The 24,436-nt window shown below is 39.8% G+C and overlaps 1 protein-coding gene and 1 pseudogene across 5 annotated transcripts in view; one reads left to right on the forward strand and one right to left on the reverse strand.

Moving 5' to 3' along the window:
* UMAD1 (UBAP1-MVB12-associated (UMA) domain containing 1) overlaps window positions 1-24,436 on the forward strand; it is a 215,601-nt gene that overhangs the window by 125,829 nt on the left and 65,336 nt on the right. For all 5 annotated transcript variants that reach the window (XM_029929443.1, XM_029929433.1, XM_029929462.1 and 2 more), the window contains one exon: window positions 17,805-17,881. In XM_029929443.1, coding sequence (XP_029785303.1) covers window positions 17,805-17,881 — 77 coding nt within the window. The remainder of the gene's footprint in view (window positions 1-17,804; window positions 17,882-24,436) is intronic.
* Window positions 6,759-7,187, reverse strand: LOC115283254 (annotated as a pseudogene).

Consider the following 24,436-nt stretch of genomic DNA (forward strand, 5'->3'; position numbering starts at 1 on the left):
ATGTGGTATTTGGTTTGCTTTGCACAGTTTTTTTGTGTGTGTGTTTGTTTATTTTGGAGAGAGAGAGAGAGAGAGAGTATGCATGCAAGCAGGGGAGGGGCAGGGAGGGAGGGAGACAGAGGATCGGAGACAGGCTCTGTGCAGAACCCGATTGAGGCTCCAACTCAGGAACCGTGAGATCATGATCTGAGCCAAAGTTGGATGCTTAACCAACTGAGCCACTCAGGCGCCCCCTGCACAATGTTATCAAAGTACATGGTCCGTGTCCTTCTCATTAAGTGAAGTGAAACCAGAAGTAGACACTGTGCTCAGTCTATTCTAATTCAATACATTCACAAAAAGGAGGCAAAATAAAGAAGAAACTGAAGACAATAAAAGGATCCAGTTTGCTTATAACCATATGCCATTCTGAAGGTGGATATTATTCATGGAGAGAATTCAGAGCAAACGGTTTCCTCTTAAAATTATGTTAGAAAGAACATGGGTCTTAAACCCAGATAGAGTTTAATTTGAATACTGCTCTACCACTTAGGCGTTTTGTGATGCTGGAAACCTTAAATCTCTCTTTCATGATTTTTTTTTTTTACCTATTAAATAAGCAAACGTATTCCTTCTTAAAATTGGTGTAAAGAGATTATCCCCTTCCATGAGGTTGTCACAATTTCCTTGGAAAGTGGGAAAAACAATGCTTAAGATCTTTTAAAGACAAGTGCTGTATAAGAAAATAAACAAGGGGCGCCTGGGTGGCTCAGTCGGTTGAGCGTCAGACTTCGGCTCAGGTCATGATCTCACGGTTTGTGGGTTGGAGCCCTGCGCCGGGCTCTGGCAGACAGCTGGCTCAGAGCCTGGAGCCTGCTTCAGATTCTGTGTCTCTTTCTCTCTCTGATCCTCCCCTGTTCCCGCTTTGTCTCTCTCTGTCTCTCAAAAATAAATAAATGTAAAAAAATAAAAAAGAAAGAAAGAAAATGAACAAGCCGGCCTGGTTACACGTCACTGTTTCATCTGATTCTATTGTTCAGTCAGTTCCTGCCTCTCCTCCTTAGAAAGAGGTTGCCCAATGGTCTGAACTATGTTGGCGCTTTTGTTGACTATGAAATATCCCTGGGTGGTTGTGCATGCTACTTTTCTGTGTACTCATTTACAAGTGAAAATGGTAAAAAGATGGAAAGAAGAAAGGATTACTTCTGCTTGGGTTGGTGGATTAATGGGTTAATGGAGCCATTGAGATCCTTATCTCCACCTCCACCTATACTTCTGTCTAGTGTCTATCTTTATATCATATCTATGTATTCTAACCATCCTAATTACTCTGCTCATTTATTTTCTGTTTATTTTGAAATAATTTTGAACTTACAGGAAAGTTGCAAAAAACAAAGAGCTTTTTGTTTTACCATCTGAGAGTAAATTAGCAAGATGATGTGTCATTACTTCCGAATACTTTAGTACATAGTTGGTAAAAGCAGACATACCTCCTACATAGGTCATCAAAATCAGGAAATTAACCATTGAAGCCGTAGATCTCCATGTATGTTTTGTCCAAATGATGTACTTCATAGCAAAAGGATCCCGTTCACAATCCTGTTACACTGCGTTGTCCTTCAGGTCTCCTTCAAGCTGTACTAGTTCCTCAGTCTTTTCTTGACTTTTCAATACCTAGATACTTTTGAAGATGACAGACTATTTATCAAACATCCCTTGGTTTCGGTTTATCTGATATGTCTTCAAAATTAGATTTAGGTGATGCATCTCTCTTAGAAAGAGCACAGAAGGAATTTGTTCTTCTCACTGCGTCCTATACGAGAGTGCACAGTTCCTATTTGTTACATTCCATGATCACTTGCTTAGTCATGTCTACCAGATTTCTCTATTGTCAAATGACTTATTCTCTCTTTATGATCAGTATGTGGGGAGTGGTGCTTTCAGACTGTGTAATATCCTGTTTCTTATCAACCTTCACCCACTAGTTTTAACATCTATCTAGGCTTCTTGGCTGAATTAATTATTACTATGATAGTTGCCAAATGGTGATCTTCTAATTCCTTCATTCCTTCTGCATGCATCAGTTGGTATTCCACTGCAAGGAATTTTTATTATTTATTTATTTATTTATTTATTTATTTATTTATTTTTATTCATTCTTTTATTTATATGAGCATGGGTGCGTGGATTTTAAAAATGTTCTGATTTATGGATATATTTTTAAATGTATTTATTTTGAGAGAAGGGGGGGAGGGACAAAGAGGAAGAGAGACTCCCAAGCTGCAGCACAGAGCCTGATGTGGGGCTCCATCTCAAACTGTTAGATCATAACCTGACCTGAAATCAAGAGTCAAATGCTTAAATGACTGAGCCACCCAGGCACCCTGGATATTTTTAATGCATTGTTATGTTATTATCATTATTTATGTTGATGCTTAAAATGTCCCAGACTTGGCCAGTGGGAGCCCCTTCAAATTGTTCTCCTCATTCTTCGAACCCTTTATGGCACAAATGAGATGATCTAGAGCCATCTTGACCCTGCTTGGACTCCAGTAGTCGGAACCAGGCCATTGCTGCCACATCCTCCTCTCTCCCCGCTTGGGCTCTGAAGTCCTGCCACTGCCTACCTGCTGGGATTCGATTCTTTAGGGAGAGAGAGAAGGAGGAAGAAGGACCTGGATGGATGAATGGACAGATGGATAGACATATGGACAGACAGATAGGCTGGCTGACTGACTTTCAAAAAAAATGTTCTGCCCATAAAAATTGGGAAATACAAAGACTAGCTCACTAGTTTGATAGGGAAGCAGATATTTGGATAATCAGAAATGATGGATATGCCCCAAATAATTTATTTATTTTAATTTTGGAATGTGTCTTAATCCATTTGGGCTGCTATAGCAAAATGCCAGAGATTAGGTAGTTTATACAACGGAAATGAATTTTTCACAATACAGAAGGCTGGAAAGGCCAAGACCAAGGCACCAGCCTGGTTGCTTTCTGGTGAGAGCCGTCTTCCTGGTTCAGAGCAGGTGTCTCCTCCCCATGTCCTCACCTGATAAAAGGGGCGAGGGAGCTTTGTGGGGTCTCTTCTATACGGCACGAATCCTATTCATGCAGCCTCTATCATTGTGACCTAAGTACCTCCCAGAGGCCCCACCACCTAATATCAACTTCTTTGAAAGTTAGGATTGCAACATATGAATTTTGAGAGGACACATTCAAACCATAGTAAAATGTTTTCTGTTTTCTACTCATGTTTGAAAATGAGTCCACTTAGTATTTTGAGAACACAAGGCCTAAACCAACCTAAGTTCTTCAGCACTTTTAATCCCACTTCTGTATATGGTCTCCCAGTCTGAGAAACTCTTCCTAAGTCCACTATTTGCTATAATTTTAGAGTCAGGCTTAACAAGAAACCATATTCTTTATGCATTTCTTACTGACGTCTTTTGTTCTGCAGTGTGTAAGTGGACGCATGGTCTGTCGATCAGCTGGCCCTCCACAGAGAAGTAGCATGTAGTGGTTTCCTCCTCAGGAAGCCTTGTTGGGAGAGCTATTTTTTGCTTTTCTCTTTGACTGATAGGTTCTCCCCTATTACCTTGCTCTCACTAGGGCTGAGGTGCCTTCCAGTAAGGTGACGAGAGAGAATCTGATAGCAGCAGGAGGGAGGTTTGCTTTATTAAAGTGTCGAGGTGGGTAAGGTAGGCGAGCGCCAGAAGACAAGGAATCAGATTGAGACCGGTTGATTGGATTGAAGCAGCTACTCTGAGACTTTGCATAACAGAGCTGGTTGGTTAATATGTTTGTCTTTCTGTCCTAGTCTTTTAAGGCTTAAAAAAAGAGAAGCTGCTTGAGATTGAACTTTTTTTTAATGTGTTGCAATTAGGCACATGTCCAAATGAATCCTAATTTCACTAAGCCTGCCCCTAGGAGACTACTGAATTTATTTGAAATCACTGAGTCATGAAGGTATAAATATATAGTGAGGATTTAATAAACAAACCCTGATTTCAAGAATATCAAATTTATGAAACTGAGCAATTCTGTGGAATTAGGTAGTAATAAATTAGAAATAGAAGTTTAAAGCACATAAGCCATCTACAATTTTTTGAACTCTAAAATGGCAGATGATTTTACTATTTAACCAGTCATGAAATGAGCAAATCCTTCTTTACAAACTGAAAGGACTGTAGATTCTTTTGAACATTACAACTGTTTTTACAGACATGTTTGTATCACTAATATGTTAGTATATACTCTAATGCAGTACTATGTTTTTTTTAAGGAAGGTATTTTAAAATTTATTAAATACACACCAGTGGTAAAAACTTAAAAATAGAGCACAGAATACCATATGATAAATAAAAATATTTCATCAGAAGTCCTTTGGAATCCCAGCCACCACTTCTATTTCAGGCCATTATCTTAAACTCACTGTAACTACACAGAACCCAGTAAAATCTCTTCTCTGGGTTCAAAGTCACCATTAACTCTGTGTCCTTTTTGTTCTACATTTAGCAAACTGCTGGGAAGTGTTTCTAAGTATTTTACAGCTGGTCTAGCTCGTCCTTCCTTATTGCAGAAACCTTGTCCCACCTTCACGTCAGAGCTGTGCTTACCGATCTCTCCTTAAGCCCTTTGTTCATTCTCTACCTTTCACCTAAGCCCTATGAATGAACTTATTTCCTTTTACCAATCATGGTGCATCATCTTCAGCTTCCTTTACACTGTCCTTTTGACAATGCCACGCTTGCAGTAATGCATCAGTCAGAAAAGAACCATTTCATAAGGGCCTACCATGTGCATTCTTGGTACCGGTCATCATACTTGATGCTGGGAGTATTGTGGCAAATAAAATAAACGCATCACTGCCTTGGTGGAACTGACAGTCTAGTGGGAACAACAGCTAATTAAATGAGTGCGTACAGTTAAATGATTGCAAATGTGTGAGCTGCTTTGAAGAGGAAGAAGAACACACGGGAGTGTGGGAAGGGGGGCGTGGGTAAAGGAGGTGGAAACGTAGATGTGAAGACTGAATGAATGTTAGCTGGTTGAGGTTTGGGCTGAGGAACATTTCAGGCAACGAATGGTCTTTGCCCTTTTCAGCATCACTTTTCACCCTATAATGAAGTAAATTCTCGTACTGGTAACCATGCCCTTCTGGTTTTGTGTTATCAAGGTGTTTTGGACCTCCTGAGGTCCTAGTCAGTCTCTTAAAGTCTCATCTGCCCATTGCCCCCTACCCTGTTACATTCTTTCCTTCCATTAACTCCTTTAATCTCATAGGTGGGGTTTCTATAGGAAAGCAGTGGGTACCTTCGAACTGATGTGTTCATATTGAACCCCTTCCCCTAAACACCTGGATTTCCTTGTCTGCAACCTCCCTCCTCATCCTAGTGACATCAAAGCTTAAGGTGATGGAAAAATGTCTCTTCCCTAAAGGAAATTTAGGTTTTTGGTTTTAGGTCATTTGCATATTAACTGTGAAGTTGCATAATCTATAATTATGTTCTTTCTGTATATCTAGTACTTTATATTTTAGGTTTCTTTGATTCAAGTTATTCAAAAATTTCTACTTTTAGAGCCAGCAGTTGAGATGTTTAAGTACAGTATATTGGTGTTGACTGTGACTGACACCGTGTTGTTGTTAGTACAGGTAAGCTTGCAGATACGTGCCAACAGAAATAGCATGATGGTACTAGTGCAGAGTGGCCAAAGTGTGCTCCCCTGACATTAGTTCTTTTTTTTTACTGCAGCACATTGGAACTGGACAGCTGCTCAAACTATTTCTTACAGCCAGGCCCTTTATTGAGTCATAACCAGTAGAGTGGCAGAGAGACAGAAAACAATTTTCTTCACTTGATTTTCCTTTTTTCTTGAGATAAACATATTTGTTCAAATAACAAGAATATGGAATAAAGATTAGTGTATATGAGAATACTTATTAAAAAACGAAACTAGAATAAATTATGAAAGAGAGTATTAACCAGTAGTGACATACCTTTGACTTTCATCACTTTATTGTTCTAAGAGGAGAATCTATTTTATTTTATTTTTTATTTTTTCCAAGCCAAACTGTATCCAGCTTTATTAAAGATACTTTTCATAAACAATCATGGTATTTCAGGCAGGTCATACAGTCATTACAGTGCACATCAACTTTCAAACTCCCTTCTTCAATGGACTACCAAAATCAGAAAGCCACTATAAAACCCAATGAAGTCTTCCTTTGATGCTCTGAACAGGGAAAGTTTAGAGTGAGGGTTGACATTTCACATTTAGCATGTTGTTTAACAACTTTTCACGAGCCAACCCTGACTTTCAGGAAATGAAATGAAAATGGCGGAATTATCAACCTGAAGTTCCACAAGCTACAAAAGGAACTCTTTTGAGGGATGCCATCTCCCTGGTGACACTGTAAAGTCCAGATTGCCTGACATACTGGGAACCATTTCGTGGGGTCTGGTTCTAGCAGGTCTCTGGGTTTAAGGGAGTCAAGTCTATGTTGAAGGCAGAGGGAAAAAAGGACATAAAAAAATGAGCTTCAGATTTTCCATACCACAAGGCCTTTGTGCCAAGGTGGCTACTGTGTGTCATCCTCAAGGAATCGCTCCTCTTTGGGAACCAAGAGGAAGTTTCTCAGGAACTAGAAGGGAATGGTGTTTCCCCTTGTACCAATCTAGCTTCGGAGATTCTCCGATAGTGGCATATGCCCTTCCCCCAAAACACCAATGAAGTGTTCTGTGTGCTAACAACATAGCTTAAAAAAAAAAAAGTAAAACAAAATTCTGCATTTTTATAAAACTTGATAAAAAATAGTATTTCAAACTGTACAGTCACCAGAAGTACACAGTTATCAAAAATGCACACACTTCACTTGGCATCTCCGGCACCTTCAGCTTTCAGTGCCTGGTCTGTTTTGGCATCTCCGTTTTCTGCTGGGTTATTTCCATCCTTGCCCAGCATCAGCTTTCCCCTTTTTCCCTTTGGGTACCTTCTCTCCCTTCTTTGCAGGGGCCTTTTTAGGTTTAGGCTCTGGCTTTGGAGGAGCAGGTTTAGCAGATAACCTTGCAGATCTTCTCTGTGGCTCATCCTTCACCTTGGCTTTATCTCCTTTAGCATCCCCTTCAGCCTTTCTCTTGGGCATGGTGGCGACGGCGGCGGGACGTGGGCGCCGGACGCGGGGATGCAGTAGCACGCGGGCTTTGGCCGGTCAGGGGGTCGTTCTCGCCTCCTCTTCTTCACACTGCTCCTATTTTATTTTTAAAATGTCTTATATTTAGGGGTACCTGGGTGGCTAAGTCAGTGAAGCATCTGACTCTTGATTTCGGCTCAGGTCAGATCTCATTATTCATGGGATCGAACTCCGTGTCGGACTCTGTGCTGACAGCTCAGCGCAGAGCCTATTGGGATTCTCTCTCTGCCTCTTCCCTGCTCACATGCACTCCCTGTCTCTCTCTCTCTCAAAATAAAATATTTTTTTTAATCTCATATTTGATTTTGGTAAAATACACATAAATTTTACCATCTTAACCATTTTTAAGTGTACAGTTCAGTAAAGTACATTTAGAGGTTGTTACTCTTTCTTTGCAAAACTCATGTTCTCCTACCAATTAAAACATCTTTCCATTCCTCTCTCCCTCCTACCTTGGCAACCACCATTCTACTTTCTTCCTCTTTGAATTTGACTATTCTAGGCACTTCCTATAAATGGAATCATACAGAATTTGTCTTTTTTATGACTGATTTATTTCATTTAGTGTAATGTCTTCAAGGTTCATTCATGTTGTAGCATGTGTCAGAATTTCCTTCCTTCTGAAGCTCAATAATGTTCCATTGTGTGCATGTATCATATTTTGTTTATCCATTCATCTGTTGATGCTTGGTTTGCTTCCACCTTTTGGCGCCTATGAATGCTGCTGTTCTAAACATGGATGTACAGATATTTCTTCAAGACCCTGTTTCCACTTCTTTTGAGAATTTATCTTATTGAGCCCCAACCTTAACACAGAGATATATACTCTCCAAATATTTAAACAATGTGGGAAGGAAGGAGAGGAGGAGGGAGGGGACAGTCATTCCAAAAATTAGGCGGATGGTAATCTGTCAGCCACACAAGGTTATCTACGTCTGCTGCAGTGTTTCTCCAGGTTTTGTTCATAAACTACCTGCATTAGAATCTCCTGGAATACTTGCTAAAACTTCTGACTGTGAGGTGCTTCCCCAGAGTTCACAAGTCTGAATGTCTTCTAAGGCTCAGGAATTTGCACCCTTGGTGATTCTTTTTTTTTTTAATACAATTTATTTATTTTTGAGACAGAGACAGAGCACAAGTAGAGGAGGGGCATAGAGGGAGAGGGGGAGAGAGAGAGAAACAGGCTCCAGGCTCTGAGCTGTTAGCACAGAACCCGATGCAGGGCTCGAACCCATGAACTGCGAGATCATGACCTAAGCTAAAGTCAGATGCTTAACCGACTGAGCCACCCAGGCGCCCCATCACCCTTGGTGTTTCTTAAATACGCTGAGATGTGAGATACACTGCCCCACTGGGAGGGAGATGTCTCAGAATTTACCTGTGTTAGTGCCTGTGAAGGCTCTGCTCTCTGCCTTACTTTGGGGCACATTTATCCCAGACAATCCCATGATGCACTTTTTTTCCCACTCTGTCTATATATTGTAGCCCAAGTAAAAGTTTCATAAATATAGCAAAGGCTGGCCAGGCCTGAGTTGACAACCCTCAGCTTTGATCTGGGCCCTTTTTCACTCAAGGCCCTTCTTCCTCAGGATGCTAAGTGGCGACTCACTGTGGCTGTCTACCTGCTTCAGTCAAGGGCCAGTGAACAGGTTAGGACTTCCTCAGGCCTTGTGGTGTCTAGGTTTACCTGAGTTCCTAAAGGGACCACTTCTTTTCTTCTTATGTGAATATTTTAAAGACTGTGACCCTCAGGATAGTAATTTCAGACATTTATTTTGTATAACCAGACGACAAGTGTGGCATCTTCAATAAAATCAACCAGGCTCTTCTGCATTTTGAAATCAAACTCTTGTTCTTCATCCAGTTATCACATCATGCCACCTCATCCTATCTGCTGTGTGTGGCTTTGCTTCTAATTGTGATCTGTGATTTACAAGTGACTCATATTTTTTAATACCAGCTTTTCTTCAACTATTGTTGTATTTTCAGAAATACAGTCTTCAAACTTTTGTGTGATCTAAGACCATGTTTAATACTTGACTTCCACTAAAAGTAGTGATACTGACTAGGGATATCTATATGCATTTTTTAAATGAAAGGAGCCATCACTGGAGTGGGGGGCAAAGCCATATTAATGGAATTTGGTTTTGTTAACAGCTGGCCACCTTTTTCACAGAGTACTCCATACAAATTTCTGTTCCTTAACTGATGGGGGACTCCCGTAATTTTCAGTTTTTGCCTCATTTCTACCACCAGTTTTTGTGATTTGCATTTGCTGGAGTTGAAATCCCTTCAAGAATGTAAATGCTGTGAGGATGGGGACAGGGCTGCATGTGTTTAACAAATATTTCTTAAATGAGTGAAACTTGAAGCTGATTATATTTCACACACCACTTTTATTATTTCTGCTGGAAATTTTCTTAGCAGTTTTCTATTACACTAAAACTCATTTGTCAGTCTAAGAATGCAATTTCAAGAGATTGAGAAACTTACCTACTGTAAGAGTCACCTTGGGAGTCACCTTGGCATGGCGACTGAGCAGCCATTTTGCTGTGGGTTGGAAAAACACCGTGCACCGACGACCCCCACCCTCACCCGCAGACCTGGAATGTTCCGCGCCAGTTTGAAAACAGCCAATCATGGAGCCCCAGCTTCCCACCACCCTGAAGGTGGAGGCAACCTATCCCATCCCGCCACGTCCCTAAAGTGCCCTTATTTGGTGGTCTGCCCTCCCAGGACTGGACCGGAAGTCTTTCACCCATAAAATACCCTTCCTGTACCAGGCGCGACCTCCCCAACTCCCCACTCCCTGGGCCATGGGACCTCGCCCGGTAATCGCAATCCCAATAAAGGCTTTCTTGGCTCCATAACGTAGTCTTTTTCCTCCCATCTCTGCCTCCATCTATTAAATCTTACACCTACCTAATATCTCTGATTGGGCCAATGGATGCTATGTTTGAAACATACATCTGATCTCACGGGATCATTTATTTTTCTATGTTGAAAACAGACTGAGCAGAACCCCTAACACCCACCATTAATTTCACAAATTTATTCTGTTGGTTGGTAAGGAGACTGAACACTGCTGACTGTGAGTGACATAATGTCAATACCTTTCCTACCGACAGCACATTATTAGTGATAAATCAATGCCATCATTTTACCCACAACAGGCCGTCTTTTTGAGTCTGTGTCTCAGGATACCAGATAACCTCGTAGAGTGAGCCTACCCTTTTCTATTTACAAATTTTGGCTTCAGGCCAGACACACTGAAAATCCTTTTTGTGTCAGTCCTGTTTGTTTTCACAGAGGCTACAGAACCTGTTGTCAGTGAAAGGCTCAGAGCAGCACTTTGGAGAGCTTTCTTTCAGCAACATTTTGGGATCCAGAGTCAGGAATGGTCAGCCAAACTTATTCTTGTGGTATATAAATAAATTCAGATTGAAGAAAGAGTAATAAAAATCCTTTGAACACAGATTTGCATGGCATGATGCAATACTGTACAAAATTAATTTGGGGGGCCTTTTGCATCTCTACTCCTCCATTCCCAAAGTAAGAATACCTGGCTTTAACAGTTTAACATAGTGTTACAGCTTAATTGATGTTTCTGGGTGCTTTAAGATCTTTCAGAAAATTTATATTCCAGAAAAATTATTACCTATCCCTGCAAGGTAACTATAATTACCTGAGTCTACAAGACTCAGACTTAAAGACATCCGTGGGATCCTAGGAGAAGTTCATTAAGAGCAAGTAGGACTGACCAGTGGCTCCGACCTCAGCTGGATTTGCTGGTATTGCTGCTTCCCTGAGTAAATGTGTTACAGTGTTCAGTGTGACCCTAAGTTTTTAAAATAGTAAGCAGGGTTGTAGCTGTGTGATTTTATTAGCAGTCAGAAAAATAAAATCTAAAGTGATGCCTAAAAGTTGCATATAAATATACATTAAAATTAAGATCCATACTAATGTAAAAAGTAGATTGTTCATTGAATGCTTTTTTTTTTTTTTTTTTTTTTTTTTTGTATTTTAACAAGCATGTAGGGGTACCTAGGTGGATCAGTTGGCTAAGCATCTGACTTTGGCCGAGGTCATGATCTTGAAGTTCACGGGTCAAGCCCCACTTAGGGTTCTGTGCTGACAGCTCAGAGCCTGACCCTGCTTTGGATTTGGTGTCTCGCACTCTGTCTCTCAAATAAACATTAAAAACATTTTTTAAAAAGGCATTTATAATTCATTCTTTTTATAAGCCATTACTGTGTGTGTAGAATGGTCTTTCTTACCTGTCCCTCTCACCACAGCCTCCATGGTCAAATCAACAGATGTTTATTGACTTTTTTTTTTTAATCAGAATGATGCCACTGTGTCAGTTGTATCCTGTCCTTAGTGAACTTGGGGCATAATAATTTTGGTATGCTAATTTAATATGTTCTTGGTGTCCTCCTGATTTGCTCTTCTTTAATTCCTAGTCATTTTGAACGCTTTCCCATTTTGGATTGCTAACTTGGTTCTTCCCTCTACGGTTTAGCTGATTCCTACTCTTGATTCTTCCCTCCCCACCCCCCAACCCCCTGTGGAGTTATAAAGATTGTCATCAGAATCCTGACCTGACCGAATTGGGCTCCTGGGCGGGGCATGTCTTCAGCAATTAGTACTTGTTGCTTTCTGTCTCTTCGCTCTTCCATACTTCATTATAGTGGAAAACAAGGAGCAAATGGGTAGTATTGGAAAACATGGAAGGAAAAACTAATCCGAACTAAAGGAGACTCGAGTGTAAAGTGTATTAGGCAGAGTTGGAGAACTCAAGTTTTGATAAGTAATGGGAGGCCGTGTGAGATTATGTAATGATCTGGCATTGTCAGCAGACTTGGATTCCAACACGAGGCCTGCCATTCTTACATGGCATAACAAAGCCTACCTCACAACACTGCCAAAAGCACTAAATGAGATTACACAGGAGGCCTCTCCTATCCTCTCTCCTCTGGGGCGGGCAGAGCAACAGCTACGTGACAAGGGCAGAAGCGCAGAGGACTACGCTTAAGAGGAAACCTTGATCTTTCCCCAACATCCCCCTCCCCCACCTTCTTCTCTACAGATAGCCTTTAACAGGTTGCCTAATTTTATCTTCATAGCAGCCTTATTATGTATGTATCATTATTCCCATTTTTCTGATGAGGAAATTGAGGCTCTGAGAAGTTAAGTACCTTGCACAAGGTCTTGCAGTTGGTAAAGGATTTGAGTCCAGTTCTGTCAGATTCCAAAGCCATTCCCTTGCCCTGCTGGGCTGCCTGTATAATGAGTGTGTGACTGAAGAATGAAAAGGAGTTAATGGAGTGGCCATTCCACTGTTCTTTCCACTACTTCACTTGGTGAATGACTAATAAGCAAACACTCCCAGAGAGTATTTGCATTTTAAAAGAGGAGCTCATTAACCCTAATGAATCTCTAATTGGTGGAATCTGTGGGGGAGATATTTCTGATCACTGGGGCTTTCTCCTGCGTCTTCAAGGTGCCTGGCTCTCCTGTTCTCTATAGATATCAACTCTTCTGGAATCAGAAATATGTAGTAGAAATGCAGACACATCCTGCTAGTCTGCCCCGAATGCCATTGGATGAACTAACAGGGGGTTGAGGAAAGATAGCGAAAAGAAAATAAGTGTAGGTTAGCACTGTGGAAAATGACTGTTCCAAAGCTGAATAACAAATTTGGCAATTTTGAGGGTGGTCTGAAGAATCAGGTAAGAATAATATATTCCCTAACCAGATTTAACTTCAGAAATTTCTACCAGCATTTTCCATGGTGTGTTCATAGACCCCTGCGAAATGTTTAATAGGTATCCGTGAATACAATGATCCACAGTCAAATACATTGTGAAAAAAAGTTAAGTTCTTTCCTAAGAATTTCTCAGAGCCTTTAATATGTTAAAGTGCATTGAAAATCAACTGTAAGGGAAGGCATTCTGCAGATTTTTCTCATACTTTTGACCATAGAAATATTTTTTCCATGCGAACCCCTTGAAACTAGTGTTTTGTAGACTGCATTCTCAGATAAGCAGTTATAGATAATTCTTTGCTGGCTAGAAGAAAGAAAAACAGTTTTCTGTATTCACAGCTTTTCATATTTAGGTAGGCTCCAGCCCTGTCCCCATCAGCCCATTCCCAGTCCTGTTAGACCCCAAGACCTTCCAGTAGGAACCCCCTTTTCTTCAGGTAAGATCTAACCCATTTGGGGGCAGACACCCCAACAAACACAGACCAAAGTCTCTTTGTTCATGCCTTTTGAGCTGGCATTGACCAAGGTGGTTTCCATCAAGGGACGGATAGGTTTCTGAACCCCAGGATTAGCTTGAGCTCCATCCAGTTATGGGAAATGCTGGGCTGGAGCAGGTTCCCCAGGTGGGAGGAGGTCCCTGTGGAGGGTCAGAGCAGACAGAACCACATGCTGCCTGTGGTCCTCTCATTCTTGGGGGAAGGGGAAGAGGAAGGGGCAGAATCACATGCACAAGGTCTCCAAATTACCAAGCCATGGATAGGAGAGTGGAGGGAGGCCTGGGGCTAATGTTACTGTATTTTCTTCCACATTGAAGGAGGCCTAAAAGTAAGGATACTTCCCCACCCTTGTCTTGCCAAAACAAGTCTCCTCTGGGTAACCCAAATAAGCATTAGGGCTCCCCTCCTGTGACTGGGGATTTCTCTACTTTTATCCTTCTCTTATACCTAGTGCTCACTCGTTACCATTTCTCCTCTCCTTTGACTCAATTCACCCAGTAGAAGAGGATCGCCATGATAATCCTAATGACCACCCCTCTCTTGTCTCCTCATCGAATTCAAACATAATTTAGTCTTTTATCCTAGAAAAGATAGAATACATATAATCTCTAAAATAGGGGTTGGCAGGGGTGCCTGGCTGGCTCAGTTGGTAGAGCATGCAGCTCTTGAGCTCAGGGTCATGAGTTCAAGCCCAATGTTGGGCATAGAGATCATTTAATAAAATAATAAAAATACAGGAAACTATAGCTTACAGCTTTTGTGACAGAAACCGTAGGGCCCATAAAGTCTAAAATGTTTACTGTCTAGCACTTGGAAAATTTTGCCAGTTTCTAAAATACAGATGATTTTCACTTCAGCCCTTTAAATTCCAAAAGAGCTTCTTTATTATGTATATTTAGTCTTTATTATTTATTCTAAAAAAAACAACTACATTTTAAACCAAGAAAATTGCATGGTTGTAGTATAAGAGGGATTTTCCTTTTGTGAAATTGTTTCTAACTTTACAAAGTTTTGGGAAAACATCAGGGGGACTGTGTTTGCTTTGAAGGATGGGAAAGAAGGAAAGAGGCTTGCTCTGGTCAGAAGTGTTGGGCATCATCATTGGAAAGGGAAGGGAACTGATCATCTGTGGGGCTTGTGGAGGAAGAGAGGAGTAGAGAAGTGTCTTGGGGCCCAGCGGGTTAGCCCAGCACAAGATCCTGTGTTCAGAGCTCCCTTTCAGATTCTTGGGCTCTTCTTTTCACTGTTCTCTAACTCAGACTTGACTCCTCCCACGTTCGCCCACATCCATTGGAACCTTCCCCCAGACCACAGAAACCCTAGAAGTGTCAGAAGACTGGGTTCTAGGTCCCCCTGTGACTGCCTTCTACGTCGGAGACCTGGGGGAAGTCACTGACTGCCTCTGCCCCTTAGGGTTCGTTCTCCCTAAACTGGGAAGACAGAGGGTGGATGGAGAGGATGTCTTCACTGACGTGAGAATCAAATGTGGTGCTGTTCTTAAAAAAAAAAAAAAAAAAAAAAGGCTTTATGAAATGTAAGTACTGTGAACGTGTTGGTTGTTTTTGTTCTTTTTAAGCAGCTGACTAGCAGATGAAAATTTGTAATCTATCCAGTATATAAATTAGAGTTAATTGACAACTTGAAAACTAAAGTATCTTATGTTCCTTTTGTCACATGCATCTTTATTTATTGTTGAAGTATCTAACTTTCCTGTGTGTCATAAAAAATTAGAGAAAATAACTGAATTTTTCTCATGATAAAGAAACACTTCAGTGGGATGAAAAAAATCTTCAAAAATCATATTTCATTGTGACCTGTTCTTTTCCATTTGTTGTGTAGTTTTCATTTTGTGGCTTTGTTTACAGAGAATAATCTTGCAGATGGCATTTTTCCTTGTAATCAGTTATTGTCCTATCTGAGTCATCGCCAGACATGGCATTTCAGTAAATAGTGATTCTACAATCGCTTCCAGGCAGATGTGTTGTGTGATGTCAGGAACGCTGGCTGATAACCTTTCTGGTTATTCAAGCAGTAGGGAGAAATGGAGAAAGCTTTGTACAGATACTTGGCTCGAAGTCAGAAAATGGCAAAGAAAGTACAGACTTTGTGTTGAATGATTTTAGCCAAAAACAGTGTTTGTGTGGCTATGGGATACAGCAGCAATCATTTCAAAAGGAAGAAGAAACTCTTGAGTAAATGACCTTTCCTATTGGATGATACACTTAATAATCATCAGGTATGTGAGTTATTAAACATACTTTGACCTCAATGTGCAGACCTTTGCATTACTTTTGCTATTCATGCTGCTGTGGCCTTCATGCTGCTAAGCCAAGCAAATTAATCTCCCAATGCATTGGTTTTTCCACCTGTAAACTGGGAGTTGATTATCTTGTCCCTAACTTTCAGAGAGAAGAGAGATTTCTGAAAATAAGGCCCTTTGAGATCTACAAATAAATGGTCAGTTTAAACAATCACTTGAAAAATCAATCAAAATAGTTTGACATGCTAGGTCACAAAAGTAGGTAGATATAATCGTTGGCTTAATAGCTATTAACTTTATTATCCTATACACACAACCCCAAAGTTCGTAATGCTTTGGTTTCAGTAGGATTTCTTTCTTAAAAATCATTAATCGTTCTTAAAATCTAATAAGTTATACCACAGTTGTGGATCCCCAGGAGCAATACAGCATAGTGGTATTTAAAACAGTTGCCTTTGGGGCCCCTGGGTGGTTCAGTCAGTTGGGCATCTGACTCCTGATTTTGGCTCAGGTCATAATATCATGGTTTATGAGATCAAGCCCTGCAATGGACTCTGTGCTGACAGCAAGGAGGCTGCTTGGGATTCATTCTCTCTCTCTCTCTCTCTCTCTCTCTCCCTCTCCCTCTCCCTCTCCCTCTCTTCCTCTGTGTGTGTGTGTGTGTGTCTGTCTGTCTGTCTGCCTCCCCAGCCAGGCTCACATGGTGAAGCTCTGTCTCTCTCTCTCTCTCTAAATAAATAAATAAACTTTTTAAAAAATATAGTTGCCTTTTAAGTTTCACAAATATGTTTAGAAGGGCATTAACTGTATGCTCAAATATAGCTTTTATTACATGCCATGTAGTATTTTATCTCAGTTTTATGGACTAGAAATGATAATTCACTAATTTATTCGGCTAGTATTTATTGAATACCTATTATGTGCAGGGTCTCGCCCACTGATAATGTTGCACATGGCTGAGAACAGAACTTACAAACTGGAATATCCACTGATGTGCTTGCATTTTAAACATTTGGGGGGGGAGGAGTTACTTTATCTTAAGTAAGTAACAATCAATTCTTCATGATTCTAGAAGTTAACAGGCTTATTTAAGTCTTTAAAATTTCAGTGAGGCGCTTCCTTGATTATGCCATCGGTATGCTAAACTTTTGTGTTTCATAAAAAACGTTAAGCTCAGCCAGGACTTGCATACTTTGTTATCTCCAATCAAGACTTGTGACCTTCCTTATTAACACATTCCTAACCTTTAGTGTTGGCCACGTCATCATCTATGAATCTTATAATCTTCCTCTATTGTGGACATTCCTGAGCTGGCCTAATTTTACAGAAGAGCAGTTTACAAATTCCTAAACCAACCTCTCATTTTGCATTAAAGAAGTAGGCTAATTGTTTCTTTACCTAACATGTGTTAATCATAGATCATTAGAGATAATTAATTAAAATAGGTCATTAATAAATGAAATTATGCTTATAGTTACCTAACTGTTTGTGTCTGTCCTATGTCCTTGGAGCCAGCCTAGTTACCAACTTCATTTTGTAATATAAGCCACCCAGGCATCAGCCTCAGGAATCAAAGTATTAACTGAAGGCTAATTTATGAATGTGTTCATGGTTCTTTCCTCCTGTAAAGACTGTTTGACATTTGGTTAATTATTACACGCAAATATCCATATCTCCTCGGAGGCAAATCTATGGACACACACGTAAACACTTATAAAGAGGAAAGCTTATTTAAAAAATAATATGGAGGGCAGTAACTCCTAGTATAAAGACTTTTAATTTGAAGATAATTGGCCTTTATCTTTCTTAAGTCATAAACTCTCCTAGTTTATTTGAAATATGACCTTACTCATAAAATATGAATGCACTTGATTTTTCCAGAGTAAACCTCTTATAAAAGCGTGGTTCAGGATGATTTCTGAAACCTCTATAAAACTACCATCCTTAAAAATTAAGTTACTTCGAAACAAAGGAAAGAGTAGATGCTTCCATAGTGTGAAACATATGGTGACAAAAGACATTTTAAATAAATAGAAGACAGTTTGGCCTCAATGGTATGGTAAAGGTGTTTTTTTTTTCTTCTTTTTCCTTTTTGCTTCATAGGAGATATAGCACATGAGCAAAGAACGGCAACAAGAGGTAAAACTTCAGAAGAAGAAGAAGGCAGCCAACCTTTAGAGGTAAGTGAAACTCAGTAAGCCCTTTTGGGATAAACTCAAGTCACTATTATTATATATTTCTCTGAGGATAAATTGTAACTTCCACTCTTGCTGCATAGACAGGTGCCAAGTATAAAGAATACAGGTGATTTCACCAGTGCCAGGCTTTTCCTAGTGCTGGATATGGAATCTTTCAGATGAAAAAAGAGGAAGAGAGCACCAAGTTAAAGCATTGGAACTATTTTTAATTGAGTGATTATTATCTCATACATTCGAGTGAATAGGTAATGTGTGAACCTGTAAGGAAAGGTTTGCAAATAACCAGTTTAGAACTGTTTAGAACCTTACCATTTGCAACGTCAAAGTGTACTCCTTGACACTGTTTGGTAGAGAGACTAGGGTATTTGTTCTCTTCCACGTGAGAAAACAATTTTATCTTTGTAAATCAGATCCTTTTCATATACTATGTAGAAACATGCTAACATTCTTTAATCACTAAAATAATCATTTTTAAGATTTAGGGGGGATGTGAATTATTAGGGTAGACGATACACCTGTGAATTTTGAAACTTTCCACATGGTGACACACCCCTACTTAATTCTTCTTGTGGTAGAGGAGGGTAGCGCTTCAAACAGCTCCAGGGAGGTTAGGGACCTGGCCTGTTTGCTGCATCCTGATAGTCCCAAAGCCTAGCACAGGATAGGGAGTCGAAAAGATTTGTTGAATGAATGAATGAATGAATGAATGAATGAATGAATGAATAAAATCTTGATCAGTCAAGATGAATCTTACCCAGTCTCAGGGCTTTAAATTCCATGAGACCTCTCCCACAAGCTCCAGTCTATACCTAGCTGCCTATGTGCCATTTCACTTACCCGTTTCGAGACAGTTCAGGCTTTATGTGACCAAAGAACTGATTCCTGGCCCCACCACCCTGCTCCAGTCTTTCACCGTCTCTGTACAATAACATCACACACTCCATACAGTGGTTTAGAATCAATGGGTACCTGGGTGGCCCAGTTGGTCAAGTGTGTGACTTTGGTTCAGGTCATGATCTCCTGGTTTGTGGGTTCAAGACCCACATCGGGCTCCGTGCTGACAGCTCAGAGCTTGGAGCCTGATTTGATTGTGTGTCTCCCTCTGTCTCTGCTCCTCCCCAACTCCTGCTCACTCTCTGTCTCTCAAAAAATAAATACACGTTAAAAAAATATTAGAATCAAAACCCCTGAGGTAGTCCTGCCCGTCTCTTCCTCACATTCCACATCCAGCGCACCAGGAAGCCCGGTCACCTCTCCCTCAGCCTGTGGAATCTGACCCCTTCTCAGCACTGACCCCGTTAGAACTCTGGTCTGAGCCACCACCCTCGCCAGGGCTCTCCACTCTTCTCAGTCCATTCTCCACCCAGCAGGTGGAAAGATGAATGATATCACGTCACTCCTTGGCTTGCAACCTGCTGGCTGCCCACTGTAACTAGGACTCCTGCTGTGTCTTCTAGCGGGCTACTGGGAGCCACACGTGCTCTCCCATCCCTGTTCTCTCCACACCCCAAGCCCCACCCCAGCCCCACCTACCAGTCCCCTGGTCCTTCTAAGCCCCTTCCCACCTAGGCCTCTGCATTTGCTATCCCTTTGTCATTCATATCAAAGGGTCATTCAGATCTTAGTTCCAGTGTCATTTTTCATGACTACCTCAGCTAAAGTGCGTTTCCCCCCCCCCCCGACTGTCACATAACGGCGTTTGATTTCCTCCACAAACTTTATGACATCTCAGATGATTCATTTATTTACTGTCTGCCTCCCCTGACTAGAATGAAAACAGACTCTGTGGGCCTAGAATAGTGTCTGGCGCATGGAAGGTGCTCAGTAAATACTGTTAATGGAAATCTAGATTTCCTGTAATGCCTTCACCTGCCTGCCAAGTTAAAGGCCTAAATATGTCATTTTGGCTCACTCTCCTCAATGTTCTTATCAGGTCTACCAATTCCTATTGATTCTACCTCACAAATACCCTTCCAAGTCTGGTTCCTCATTCTTCAACTAGGACTTTGGCCACTAGATGTTATTAGAGGAGCAGTTTCTTTTCCAAATCCCTTTCTGAAAAGAACAACAGGTTTTGTTACTTGAGGCCCCCCAAATGCCGTGAAACCTGCTAAATAAAGCTTAAAAACAAAACACTGTTCAAATGGCACCTCCTTTGTGAACTCTTCTACACTCTCAGCCAGAGTGAGCTAGCCTCCATGGCCTTGTGCTGCTTGCGCTGTCTTTTATGACTTCATGATCACGCCAGTTCCTGGAAGATGGAGTCTATACCTTAGTGAACTAGCTTCATAGCTTCAGCCACTAACCTAGTGTCAGACACATGGTGTGACAGAGGTGCCCTGTCAGTGATTCCAGGGTTGATAAATGAACAAATCGGTTAACAGAGGAAAAGAAAGACAACAAATGCTGTCTCATGCGTCTCTCCATTAAATCCAGTTTTTCTCCTTACACTATAAACACGTGGCATTTTTTTTCTTACCACTGTAAAAAGTTTTCTTGTTTCTTAGAAGTTACCCATAAAAATCTATTAATTTACACTATTATTGACACACTACATTAGCAAGGAAAAGTATAATGATTTCAATTTAAAAAAAAAAAAGATAGGGGCACCTGGGTGGCTTAGTCAGTTGAGCATCCGACTTGGGCCCAGGTCATGATCTCATAGTTTGTGAGGTCCAGACCCACGTCGGGCTCCCCGTGCTCTGTGCTGTCAGCTCAGAGCCTGGAGCCTGCTTCAGATTCTGTGTCTTCCTCTCTATCTGCCCCTCCCCACTCATGTTCTGTCTCTCTTCTCTCTGTCTCTCTCTCAAAAATAAACATTAAAAAAAATACACATCTGATTAAGAAATTGTAACTATTGTACCTTAGCAGGAAGGATTCTTATTATTTTGTTTTTAATGGCTATGCAAGAAATGTTGAAATCTTATTTATATTAAGAACGTGTTTGGTAAACTAGTATGGGTTCCATAATGTCTAAAAATAAGGCTTTTAGTGGCTAAAATATAACTCCCTTTTCTAAGGACCCTTTGGAGAAGGTGGCTTTTAGTACATCAAAATGGGTTTTCTGGTGAGTTCAGATAAACCTCGAGTTTGCCTGGTATTCTCCGGAAGTTGTTGGACCTGGGGTGGAGAGGCTGTAAAGATATGTGTGACTGTGATTCTCAGCTATAGAAGCAGAAATTCTCCCATCTATTCATGGGAAATTTAGAAAACTCCAAAAATCACTATACGATAAAATGGAATAAGTAAGTTCCTTAAATTCCGTAACTACAAAGGTAAGTGAGATGGCCGTGAAGGAAGAAATATTGGGGAGGCCTAATGCACTAGGTGAGCTTTGAACCATGAACAGATTTTTCCTACTATTTATACAGTTAATTCCTATATGATAAATTCCTATGAAATTCCTTGATGAAATCCTTCATTATGAACATTTTAATAAAAACTTAGCGGGGGGGAAAGGATGTTTTAGAAATCTAGAGGCAAATCATGGTATGAAAGGACTTTCCACATAGGCATCTCCATGATAGATGATAAAGGGTTAAAAATGAATGTAACTTGGCCTCTGCTGTACTGTAATTTTAATGGCAGTTAAAATATTTTGTTAAGTAGTCTGTTATATTTTTCCTTACACTTCATAGCCCAAGTATACGTGAAAAATGTGTTTCGTTTCCAAATACAGCTCTCTCCCAACATCGTGACTCTAGCATCTGGGCAGAATATAATTTGTAAAAAGGGGATGCGGTTTGGACATCAATAAGTGAATTTTTACAGATTTGGGTTGTGAGCTATGTTGGTACATTTACACAGAAGACTATGAAAGGCAGCATATTTATTTGCGTTAATTAGTGGGACATTTTACTTTGTGAACTGAAAATAATACGGCATTCATTTCAGAAAAACATTAACTTCTCAGTATACTTGTCTTCAGTCCCCTTCCCTAAATATCTTAGGGCTCCTTTCAGTGATGTCGTTAGTTACTTCTGTTTCTGCCTTGGCATTCCCTCTACATGATCCCAAAGTATCATCACCTAAAATAGCATAACGTAAAGAAGTATCAGACCATCTGGTCATCACCGAGGTTACTCTCAGGTTGTACTTTAGTCTCTGTTTTGAAGAGCCACCAGGAACTTGGAGCTGCATTCATCATGTTTTTGGTGTGTAGAGCTTAAGCTCCTGTAAACCGATGTTTGGGTTTATTAAAATTAAAGTCATTAGACTCTAGCACTTGGGGAAAGAGTTGTAATTTGGAACTAATTATCCAATTGGAGGATTATCCACCTCCTTCTGTTCCTTTTTTTTTTTTTTTTTTTTTCCCCTCTCTTCTCGTTGCCTTTCTGGGTAAATTTTGGTCATGAGTTGTAATGATGTTACAGCTACTTAGTACCTTCTGCCAGTCTAGGAGCCTATTACTTACAGCTCAGAGGGATAAACCCACAGATTCATGGGGGACCCTGTTTTGAGCTTTTGCCATTATGACTCATCTTTTCAGGGAATAAACATTACAGGTAAGCAAGTAATTAGTCATTATTTTCTAATCTTCAGTCATGGAAAGTGTTCTGTATTGTGAAAACTGGAACCATATTAATGCTAGTGGGCCTATTCTTTTTTGGTTTTGTAGGTATATTTTGAGAGCAATGAATATATAAATTTCAGTTTCTTGAATCATATCCAGTTTTGGTAGCTCTTAATTTCAACCTAGTTTTAATAGATACTTTAGATTAAGTGTGTATTGAACTTAAATTTATTTGTACTCCAAAAATTATTTTAAAATTTGAATTTAATTTTGGCTTCCAACACTGAGGAATTATGTTTTTCTTTAGTTCACTGGCCTAAAGATAACAAAACACAAAAACAAGCCAATAAAAATCTCCCCACAAAACCACACTTCTATTTATATATTTGTCTTGAGTGACAACTAATTCACATATGCATATGGAGACACATATAAAATAATAACTAACAGATGGTATCGCTGCAAAGTAGGATTTATAAAGATTATTATCAGCTGGTGGTATTGAGATGCTACTGTGGTTATGCTGACAGAAGACACAAAAATTATTTATTATAATAAACTGTGACACTAATATCCCCCCAACTTCTGTTTAACCGTAGTAGCTTATTGCATATTTAATATAGATTTCTTAATGACGACCTAAAACAATCTTACAGCCAATTTGTGCTAGGAAATTTAATAGACAGCACTTGCAGAACAGTAATTGAGATAGCAACAACCAAATGCTTGCTAAAATTGTTAAGCGCATAATACTAGACTCCTTGGATAGCAAAGATTTGGGCGACTTTGTTCAGCTCATTTCCACTGTAGTACAGTGGATTTGTGTTTTTTTATTTGTGTATTTGAAAATAGTTGAGTTACATGTGGAATTCACAGTTCAGTAATTTAGGAAACATAAGTTTTTTTTTCTGTTGTTTGAACAGGCATGGAACGCACATATTAATGAAACATGTCCACGTTTCTTCTCATGTGTTTTTGTGCCTCCCTTAAATCTTTTAACAGAACTGGAGGAGCCTTCCGACTCTATAGGGACTAATTTCCTTTTTTTTAAATTTCAGATAGTCATTAAAATGAGTGAAAATATCCTTGGGCTTTGTAGATTTCATATGATGTAGACTTTGGCTATCATTTCTTAAAAGAGGAGTAAGATTATCCCATTAAAAACTGGATTCTGTGTAGAAAAGCATCGCGGTCATGTGGTGCAGGAAAAAGGAGACCGACCAAGGCGAGCGATTCTCAAAAAGAGCTTTAAGAACAGCATACATTCCTATACCAGATGTCAGGATTTGGGCTTTAAGAATTTTCTAGTATATTCTAGTATAACATAGTACCTAAGTTATTAATTTAAAGTACTGGGGTTATAAAGATGATTATGAAACTGTTTATTCTCATAAGACATTCATAGTCCAAACACAGGCATAATGAGCATTGATGTTGAAGGTAGTTTAAATTGGTACAACCATTTTTGGAAAGCATTTTGGCAATAAGTATCAAGAGCCATAAAGACATTAATATCCTTTGACAGTAATTCCACTTCCAGGATTCTATTCTAAGAAAATAGTCTTTTCAATCCACAAGAAGTTCTACATGCAAAAAAAAGATGGCAATTCATTCAATGGAGTGTTTTTCAGTTTTCATACATGCAATTTAGGATTTAGTCTTTAATAAAATATAAATACTCGGTCTCATAATTTCAGTCAAAAATATGAAATAAAAATTGTATATACAGTATTATTGCTGCTGTGTAAAAACTGCAGAAAAAGATGGTGTGGGACATAAAAGCATTAAGAGGTGTTGCCTTTGGGATGATAGAGGAGTTAAATCATTCTTTCCAATGTTGTTATTTTCCAATTGTCTATAATGAGTGTATCTTCTTTTTTAAATGATAGTAAGGTCAGTGATGAGGAAACTATTCACTGAAGGGGAGTTTTTGCTTAATAGAAGAACTATTTTATATGGCAATAAAAACAATGGAGCAGGCTACTGAGGATGATCTTTAAGAGATAGGTTGGTACTTTTCTGCT

This window comes from Suricata suricatta, chromosome 2, assembly GCF_006229205.1.
Source record: "Suricata suricatta isolate VVHF042 chromosome 2, meerkat_22Aug2017_6uvM2_HiC, whole genome shotgun sequence".
In the NCBI taxonomy this organism is placed as follows: Eukaryota; Metazoa; Chordata; class Mammalia; order Carnivora; family Herpestidae; genus Suricata; species Suricata suricatta.